The 10,149-nt window shown below is 52.7% G+C and overlaps 1 protein-coding gene across 1 annotated transcript; it reads right to left on the bottom strand.

Moving 5' to 3' along the window:
• Positions 1-2,097: 2,097 nt before the first annotated feature.
• Positions 2,098-9,907, bottom strand: LOC133357050 (homeobox protein Hox-A5-like). Its single transcript, XM_061574794.1, has 2 exons — positions 8,642-9,907; positions 2,098-4,181 (listed from the first exon to the last, which is right to left on the bottom strand). Exons 1-2 carry the CDS (start codon positions 9,378-9,380, stop codon positions 3,928-3,930), a joined length of 993 nt encoding a protein of 330 aa, XP_061430778.1. The 5' UTR covers positions 9,381-9,907; the 3' UTR covers positions 2,098-3,927.
• Between the last annotated feature and the right edge of the window lie 242 nt (positions 9,908-10,149).

The following is a 10,149-nucleotide window of genomic DNA, read 5'->3' as shown; positions in this document are numbered from 1 at the left end:
CTTTTTTCTGGCAACAAAAGTGCATGCACTTGTTGAACTTCTGAGCACGGCCGATTTACACATATGTGGGTGGGTGGGTGGGTAGGTGGGTGGGTGAGTGGGTGGATAGGTGGGTGGGCGGGTAGGAAGTTTGGTAAATGGGTCACGTGGACAGGTATGTGCACAGATGTCAATGTCTATAGGTAGGTTGTCAAGGTGTGCAGATGTAGTAGGTTGGATAGACATGCATAGTGTACACGTGTAAACGTGGCTATGTAGCTGGCTGTATATATGTTGAAGTTCCGACTGCAGGTATTGTGGTCAATGCAAACATGACTCTTTGTAAAAAAAAAGGTGTCAGTTTTGTTGCCAGATAAAGGGTAAAAAAACAATTATCATGTTGAAGTTTTTTCGCACCGTACGTAACCAACCGTGTCAATCCGCCCACACCTCGATTAGCACGGCTGGTTCGGCAGTCGGTGTACGGGTGGGTGGGTAGGTGGGTGGGTAGGTGGGTGGGTAGGTGGGTGGGTGGGTAGGTGGGTGGGTGGGTGGGTAGGTGGGTGGGTGGGTGGGTAGGTGGGTGGGTGGGTAGGTGGTTTGGTAGGTGGGTGGGTGGGTTGGTGGGTGGGTGGGTGGGTCGGTAAGAGGCAGGTGGGATGCTGAGTGGATCGATATATATACATCATACATGGTGTGAAAGTTGGCAGGTAGTTCGGTGATTCGGTAGGTGCATGGCTGAGTACGTAGGTGTGTCGGTAGTTAGGGGATGGGTAGGTGTATGGGTAGAGAGTTGGATATGTAGGTGATTGGTTGGTAGGGGAGCATGCAGATAGGTAGTTTGGTAAGCAAGGGGTGGGTAGCTGAGTAGGTACAGGTGGATGGCTGGGTGTGCAAGTAAGTAGGTGGGCATTAGGTATACATAAATAGTGCACCTCGGTACACAAGTATTCTACACAGGCTACATGAAGCCCACACTGCCAGGCCGCGTACACTCACAGCATACACACACATACACACACATACACACACATACACACACACGTGCTCAATGTACACGCACACACGCGTATCGAAAAGCAGAAGATAAACTCGGGTGACCTCGACCTACACAGACTTTGTAATGTGATGTGTGTGTCTCTCTGTGAGCCAACGTGTGTGTGTGTCTCTGTGTGAGTCAGTGTATGTGTGAGTCAGTGTGTGTGTCTCTCTGCGAGTCAGCGTGTGTGTGTCTCTGTGTAAGTCAGTGTGTGTGTCTCTGAGCCAGCGTGTGTGTGTGTCTGTCTGTGAGCCAGTGTGTGTGTCTGTGTGAGTCAGTGTGTCTGTCTGTGAGCCGGTGTGTGTGTGTCTCTGTGCGAGTCAGTGTGTGTGTTTGTCTGTGAGTCAGTGTGTGTGTCTCTGCGAGCCAGCATGTGTGTGTGTCTCTCTGTGAGCCGGTGTGTGTGTCTCTGTGTTGACATACGAACGGTAATGCAGCAGTCGTGCAGCGGTCAGCGCGCTGCGCTACGAACCCGGTGACCCGAGCTCAATTCCCGATCACGGCCAACACCGGTGACAGCTGAGCCGGCTCCTGGGCGTCCCCTAGGTCAGCTCAGCCTCAAATGAGTACCTGCTGCGATGTGTAAACATCGCCACTGGGGAGACAAAGGCGGTCGTGCGTGGTGCTGGCCACCCACCCCCTCGTGTGCAGTGCCAGCCTTCATTGGTGTTCGCTAACAGCACTTGCCCCAACAGTCTGTTACAGGCTATACAGGGGGTCTTTGTCTATGTTGTTAGCTCTGTTTATATATCTTAGTATCTGTAGGTGTGGAATTTATATATTTATTTTGTTACATCTGCTGGTATCTCTATGTTGGTATCTGTGTTGTTTCTGCATGTGCGAGTGTTCTATCTGTGCGTGTTAGTATCTGTGCATTTTATCTTGTGTTGGTATCTGCGTGTGTATTGCGAACTGCTTTGCTATCTCTGCTGGTATCTGTAAGTATTCGTGTTGTTTATGTTCTATATATCCAAGGTACACATAGCCTGGCACAAGCGTCGTGGGGACGTCACCGCCACTTAGTGGCGAATGGCGGTTGTTGTTGTTGTTATATATCCATGTTCTACCTGTGTGTGTCCTGGTGTCTGTGTGTGTCCTAGTGTCTGTGTGTGTCCTGGTGTCTGTGTGTGTCCTGGTGTCTGTGTGTGTCCTGGTGTCTGTGTGTGTCCTGGTGTCTGTGTGTGTCCTGGTGTCTGTGTGTGTCCTAGTGTCTGTGCGTGTCCTGGTATCTGTGTCTCTTGTGAGGAGCGACAGTGTCGCTATTATCTAGGAGCGGTGGTGTAGCACTTAGCGCGCTGCGCTACGAACCTGGCGACCCGGGTTCCATTTCTGCTCACGGTCAACACCAGTGACGATTATCTGAACCGGTCCTAGGCCTCCCCTAGGTCGACTCAGTCTAAAATGAGTACCTGGTGCGGTGTGTAGTAAACATCGCCACTCGGGAGATAAAGGTGGCCGGGCGTGGTGCTGGCCACCCACCCCTATGTGTCACGTGTGATCCTTCATAGGTGCTCGCTAACAGCACTTGCCCCAACAGTCGATTCAGGCGTTGTCTGTGTGTGTCTTGGTATCTGTGCGTGTCTCGGTATCCTGTGTTGGTATATATGTGTGTGTGTGTGTTGGTCCTCAAGTGACCTACTCAATAGATTAGTCACTTAGTCTCACGATTCAAAGCCCAAAGTCTATCTCATTATTGGAAGAGTGTGAAAGTAGATGCGTATTATTATCACATGCCCCAACGCCTCACTGCCACAATGCAACTTGAAATCTTAACCCACATGTCTAAGTCGTATATTGCTAAAGTGTAAACTGTTACACTTCACGTGTCATGTTCATATATATTGTTTAATATTATAATCTTTTTGCGACGCTTTTTTTACATGCATAATACATCTTCTTTGTTTCCCAGGTCTACCTTGCAAAATAAACGAACACAGCGTTCCCATGGGACAGCCAACTCGAGGCGACTGAAGGCGACTCTGGGTGGCCCGAAAATAAAAGTAGTTACCATCATTCCAGGACGAATTCAGCCTTCGGTTCCGAGACATCAGGTTAAACCAGATAATTCGCTCAGACCGGCCCAGATAATTAATTCAGCCTGTGGGCCCAATATTCGAGATTGGCCCAGATAATTCATTCAGACCGGCCCAGATAATTTATTCAGCCTGTGGGCCCAAGAGAATTCAGACTTCGGACCGAATTCACTTTCCAGCAAAAAAAACTCCAGTTAACAACAAACCACGAAATCGCGTTATCCGAGATGACACCAGGAGTTTGGCGTCTCATGGAAACGCGGTTACGTTGCAGCTGGCACAGTCCGGAATGCTCTCCCAGGAGCTCGGCTCGGGCACGCCACATCCACCGCGCCTGACATCGCCCCCATTCTATACCCTAGAGTCCCATGAACCTGTTTTTATCGTATTAGAAAACTATAGGGTAGAATAATATGATTATTATATATTCCACCGGCATACCCTGTACTCTAGTGGTAGTGCCTTACACCGAGAATCCCGACTCGAACCCAGCCAGCCAGCCAAGCAAGAAGTGTTTCGGGAATAAAAAATAATAATTCTAGATTTGAAGCTTTCGTGACTGCAAGGATTCATATTCTTAGGTTTTTTTTCGGCAAAGTCACGTAGGTAACATTTTTATTGTATTTTATTTTACTTTTATTAATTAAAATTTTTTACCTACGTGACTTTACCGAAAAAAACCTAAGAAAAAAGAATAATAATCGAGTGAGCAAAATAAAGTCCTGGGTCATGAGTCGCTCTCTCACCTGCTTCTCAATAAAGTTAATCAATGAACGAACGAACGGACGGACGGATGAACGAATGAAGGAGCGAATGAGTCGACGGCGCGCACACCAGAAGGTTCCACCGAAGTTCTTAGTCCTCCTCCTCCCCCCCTCAACCCTGGTACATGCCTCCCTGCCCGGCCGCCATGCTCAGGCTCTTCAGTTTGTTGTCCTTCTTCCACTTCATGCGCCGGTTCTGGAACCAGATCTTGATCTGGCGCTCGCTCAGGCAGAGCGCGTTCGCCACCTCGATGCGGCGTCGCCTCGTCAGGTAGCGGTTGAAGTGGAACTCCTTCTCCAACTCGAGCGTCTGGTAGCGCGTGTAGGCGGTGCGCGAGCGTTTCCCTTCCGGACCGGATATCCCGTCTGCGCGGACACGTCACAAAGGCAAGTTTGTATACGCGGACAAAGGTCCCCCCGTGTACGCCTTCAACAGACCGTTGGGGGGTGGGGGGGCCGGTGCTGTCAGCGAGCGGCACCTACTAAGGCCGGCACGGCACGCGCGGGGGTGGGTGGTCAGCGCCACGCGGTGATGTTTACACAACATACCAGGTAAACTCATTCGAGGCCGAGTCGACCTTGGGGAGGCCCAGGATCGGTTCAGATAATCGTCACATACACACGCGTGTGTGTCTCTCTGTGTGTGTGTCGTGTGTGCGAATATGTAGAGCGGTGATGAAGTGGTGGGCGCACTGTGCTACCGAACCCAGCGGCCAGAGTTCGATTCGCACTCTGTTGCTCTGCAGAGATGCGATTGAAACACAGAGAGAGAGAGCCGATCCACATTAAGATTGAGCGCTCAGGCTGTGCGTGTACCACGTGTCCATGCGTGCGCGCGCACACACACGTGGCGTTAATTGGTCGACTGGTCACGTGGCACGTGTTTTAACAACAACCATCGGGCGCGTGCAGCGTGAGCCTTAATTCGTATCCGAATTGGTAATTAATTGGTAACCGCGGAAAGGTGGAGCAGAGTGGTGGGTGGCAAGGACTGGAGGTTTGGAAACCTCGGTGTGTACACGTGTGCGTGTACACGTGAACGAAGGCACCTTCCACGAAACGTCGGCCAATTATAGAATGTCCTGTTGTGAGGCTACAGTGTTAACGACGAATGTGCTGATGAGTAAGTAAATTCGCGTTCTACCTGCTGCGTAACAAAGCAGCCACAAGCGGCGAACCAACTCGGACACCCGACAGCACTCAGCTCGCAAATCCCCCATAACAAGAGCACACATGGCTTCTAGATTTGAAGTTTTCGTGACTGCAAGGATTCATACTCTTTGGTTTTTTCGGTAAAGTCACGTAGGTAAAAAAATAATAAAATAAAATAAATGGAGAAAAAAAACAACTAAATTAAAAAGCGACGTTTCGGGCGCAACACAAGCGTCCTTCTTCAGGTGAGGACAACTTATCGAAAGCGCAAATTATATAACACCTCGTCACAGCCATCTCTGAGACACACTGAAGCGGTTGTGCTTTCGCTACGTTGTCCCCACCTGAAGAAGGACGCTTGTGTTGCGCCCGAAACGTCGTGATTAAATTTAGTTGTTTTTTTTCATTTATTTTATTTTATTATTTTTTACCTACGTGACTTTACCGAAAAAACCAAAAAGTATAGCACACGTGGCATCTGTCGTTATAACGATAGACATCGCCTTGCCGATCCACCGCTGGATGAAGGCCTTCCCACAATCGTGGAGATTGTTTGACTATACTTCACCTCGTCTGGTCAGTGTGCGGGTTGATAAGAATGTTGGCCGCGGCCGGTGAATCGAACTTTGGTGTAGCGCAGTGCGCTAACAACCGCTGCGCCACCGCTCCCCTCATTACACTGCCCTTCGACACGATGCCAGGGTGCTTCAAAAACATGTGAACACTTCGGAGGATTTGCAACAACAACGCCACAAGAAATGTGCCACCATCGGGCTGTGGAGACCACCTGGAGAAGATTCCAGGGCACGCGTTGACAACGATGGCGAACAAGTGGAGCCTCCTCGACTGTTTTAAGCTATTAACATTACAACATTACAATCGCGATCGCGTTACAGTGTTAACATTTTTTTGAAGCATCTTGTATATTTTATATTTTGAAGAGAACACCTCAACACATTCGACAGTGACAGCGTGTGGCCCTTGACATTTTAATAAATATGTAACTGCCGACGTTTCGGGGAATGGACCTATTTCTTCGCACACAGACAGACCTGAGAGATAGTGGATAACAAACGTTGTAGACAACACTCGTTTACACCATAGGGCCTGATGGGAATCTATTCACAGTATATATATATTTGTAAATGTCATACATGTTGATACTGTATACATAGTAAAACTATACAACTATTTTATTTTCCCAGCTAAGGCCCCACTGAGCTATGTAGATTTTTTTTCAGAAGCGACCTGCCCACAAATGATAGTTCAACGCGAGTGGCTTATCACGGGGACATTGATAGCAGCCGAACAATCGAAAATCACGTTGATTCAAAATGTGGAAAGAAAACCCAGAGGACACGGAGAAAATCCACGCGACCACGGTGAGAGAGGACACGCAAACTCCAAGCATACAGCAGCAGGCGTCAGGGTCGGGTTTCGAACCCACGACCTCCTGTACACCAGGCGAGGTAGTTAACATCTCCTAGCCACCGTGGGGTAGATGATGGGGGGTGAGGTGAGGGATGGGGTAAATGTACAGAGAAAACCCAGAGGACACGGAGAAAATCCACGCGACCACGGGGAGAGAGACACGCAAACTCCAAGCATACAGCAGCAGGCGTCAGGGTCGGGATCGAACCCACGACCTCCTGCATACCAGGCGAGGTAGTTAACATCTCCTAGCCACCGTGGCCGCCCATCTAGATGGTGCTGACCCACTGTGGTGGAGCTGGGGTAGATGGGGAATGAGGTGAGGGATGGGGTGAGGGATGAGGCGGGGGATGAGGTGAGGTGGTCGGTGGTGAGAGATGGAGCGCGCGGGTTCCGGCACGGCCAGGCGAGTTGAAGGCGGTGAGCGGAGTTCGTGGCAGTGTTTGCGCGGTGAGGGCCGAGGCTGTTGCACAGAGCGCCGTGGTCACTGAGAGGAGTCGAGAGAAGATGGGCGCACGAGTGAGAGAGGCAGAGTGGGCCATGAATGGTGAACTTCTTAGGCACCGTACGTAGCCAGCGGCGCTAATCGGAGGTGCGGGGGAAGGACGAAAAACTAAACTCAGAAAAAGAAGCGGTTCTCAAGGAATGAGTTTGTCAATCTGGATGATTTAAAAGTGTATAGCTCCGGTGACGTCCGAACATTGGAAGGAAGAGCGTTCCAGACGGCCGCAGAAGCGCATCTGAAAGCGCCGCGCGATGCGGTGACCACCGCCGTCTTTGTTGGATGATTAGAGGTAGATCTAGAGCAGGGTGGACTCCTGAGAGGTGGATAAGAGAGAGTGGAACACAGGGTGGGTGGGGTAGAGTCGAGAGAGTGCCTCTCTATAGGTTGTGACGAAGGTCCATTATCCGAAACGTTGCCTAGTAAAAATGTGTTTTTTTTGTTTTTAAGGCCACGGTGATTTTAACGGATGTTGTCGGGCATTTTGTGCTATTTGTGGTAGAGAGAGAGAAAGTTCAGAGCTCGAGAAGAGAGATTAAAGAAAGAGTGCGATCGAGAGGAGTATAGAGTATAGCTCCCAGGGGGTCAGCCAACCAAAATAACGAGACGTGCCGTTTTTTGTTGTTGCGTTAAAACACAAACGCCAACTCAATAGTTCAAGAGCCGCATTGCACTGCGCGGTGACGAACGAGACCGGTGGCTTAGAAGAGCCGCGTGTTGCCTACCCCGGGGTCTCTAGGCCACAGCAAACTCGAGAGTTGAGAATCGATGAGGTTGTGGATGCAGCCACATCGAGTGTGATACAGAGGGGGGGCAGCAGTGTCTCGAGCTCAGCGCCCCCCGCGGGAGAGACGTCGAGAGAGTGGAGGCCGAGTACTAGAGAGACAGCTTAGTCAGTCCACGAGGAGGCACGGACTTGTAGAGAGTCGAGGTGGAGAGAGAGAGGGTTGTGGAGAGTTGGGGAGAGAGGGTGTGGAGCTGTGGAGCCGCAGAGGATGAGCCTAACCCCTCTCGCCTTTTAGGCCCCCATTGCTTACGTGTCGTGCCCGCTTTGCCTCTCATAAACAACAACACGAGCAACATTGACAACACCACCAACATCGACAACACGAGCAAACAGCAACATGGCCAACAACGCTGACAGCAATGACAACAACGACAACACGAACAACAACCGACACCAATACAAAACACGACATTAACAACACCTACAACATCACCGCCACCACCACCACCACCAAACAACATCGTCAACGTTTATAAACAACAAGCGACAATATTGACAAGCGACACACACAATCATCTTTCAGCCACAACACACACAAAGGCCCCCCGTGTAGCCTGTGACAGATTGTTGGGGCAAGTGCTGTTAGCGAGCACCTACGAAGGCCGGCACGGCACACGAGGGGGTGGGTGGTCAACACCGCGCCCGGCCGCCTTTGTCTCCCCAGTGGCGATGTTTACACCGCACCAGGTACTCATTTGAGGCCGAGTTGACCTAGGGGCGGCCCAGGACCGGTTCAAAGATAATCGTCACCGGTGTTGACCGTGAGCGGGAATCGAATCCGGGTCGCCAGGTTTGTAGCGCAGCGTAGCGCTAACCGCTACACCACCGCTCCCCACAACTCCATCACCACCACCACCACCAACAACAACACTACCAATAAACAGCAGCAACGCCAATAACCAACAGCCTCCACAACAACAACAGCAGCAGTCACCGTCCTCCACGCGTCCTCACCGTGGTTGAGGTGCAACTTTTTCATCCACGGGTAAATCTGCGGCGCCTCCTCGCCATCACGAGGCGGCTTCTCCCCCGTCAGCTGCAGCTGCTGCTGCCTCGCCGCAGGCAACACGGGGCCGCCGTTTGCCGGGAGGGCAGAATCTCGCAGAGTCTCCACAACACCAACTCCACCACCACCAACTCCACCACCAACTCCACCACCACCACCAACTCCACCACCACCGCCCACCGGACTCCGTGAATAACTCTCCGCCTTGCTGATGTAGCTGCTGTTGCTGCTGCTTCTGCTGCTACTGCTGTTGTTGATGCTGCTGATGTCCGTACAGCTGACGCCGCTGCTGCTGCTGCTGTTGTTGTTGATGCTGTTGTTGTTGATGCTGTTATTGTTGATGCCGATGCTGCCGCCAGCACAAGCCAGTCGGTCCCTGTGTCGCCCGGACTGGCTGTGGTAGTCACCGCCACCAACACCACCACCAACACCACCGCCACCACCACCACCACCGTTGACAAGTCCCGCGCCGCACAGCTGAGTTCCGTGCGGTCGCCGCAAGCTCAGGTCGATGCCGCTGTAGTCGAACCCGCACCTCGCATCCCCGTAGGAGCCCTCTCCCGCGGGTCCCGGGGGTCCCGCGTCACCCGGATCACCGGGGTCCCCGTACCCCGGAATGAGGGGGTAGTCAGGACCCCCGCTCGGGTAACGCGCAGAAGCGAACGAGTTCACGAAATACGAACTCATCGCGCGGAGCGTAAGTCGCGTTAAGTGCGTGCGTAAATTGCGTGCGTAACTGCGCGCGCGCGCGTGTGTCCGTGAGTGTGCGCGCGTATCGTAAATCTGGCGAGTGCGTAAAAGCGGCCCGAGTGTGTAAATCGAGTGCGCGTGGTGCGCAAGCGAGGGGGGCGAGTGTGTAAATCGTCCCGAGCGCAACCCCCGCGACTCGGCTCGTTTATTGACCCCCTCCGCTCCCCCGCACGGCCGTGATTTGTGGTCGCGCGACGACCACGAGCTGACGGAGTTCTCCCAGCAGGTCTGGCTCGCGTGTCCTCCCCCCACCCACTCCACTCACCCACTCCACTCCACCCACTCCACCCCACCGGTACCGACTCGGCTACTACCTGGGGTACTAACTCACTCGCTCGCCGACTCACGCTCTCACCGCAGCAGCAGCAGCAGCAGCCGCGCTTTGCTCGGCGCGGACTATGAATTATGGCTGTGAACGCTGCAGCACCCATGCGGGTCGCTTTCTAGTTTTGACGGCAGGCGCAAGGGTGGAGGTGGGAGGGGGAGGTGGGGGGGAGGTGGGGGGTGAGGGGAGGGTTTGGGCAGCGGGGGGGGGAGGTGAAATGGTGAATCTCCCCGATCACGTGCGCCACTCTGGCCACTCGCGCTCTGCCCGGGCGCTCGAGATGCGTGGCGTTTGCGAGGCCGTGCCCCCCTCCCCCTCGCCCCCAGCGGGGGAGGGGAGGGGCGGAGGGATGAAGGTGGAGGGGGGGGGAAGTGGAGGGGC

The sequence above is a fragment of the Lethenteron reissneri genome, chromosome 7, assembly GCF_015708825.2.
Source record: "Lethenteron reissneri isolate LAM-NWPU_2019-01 chromosome 7, ASM1570882v1, whole genome shotgun sequence".
NCBI lineage: Eukaryota > Metazoa > Chordata > Hyperoartia > Petromyzontiformes > Petromyzontidae > Lethenteron > Lethenteron reissneri.
The sequence above is the reverse complement of the archived record's forward strand: the minus strand, read 5'-3'. Positions and strand labels throughout refer to the sequence as shown.

Excerpts from the sequence above, each read along its gene's own strand:
- LOC133357050 (XM_061574794.1), bottom strand. The coding sequence starts at position 9,380 with ATGAGTTCGTATTTCGTGAACTCGTTCGCTTCTGCGCGTTACCCGAGC. Across the intron at positions 4,182-8,641 it reads AAAGTTGCACCTCAACCACG|ACGGGATATCCGGTCCGGAA; the intron begins GTGAGGACGCGT and ends GTGTCCGCGCAG.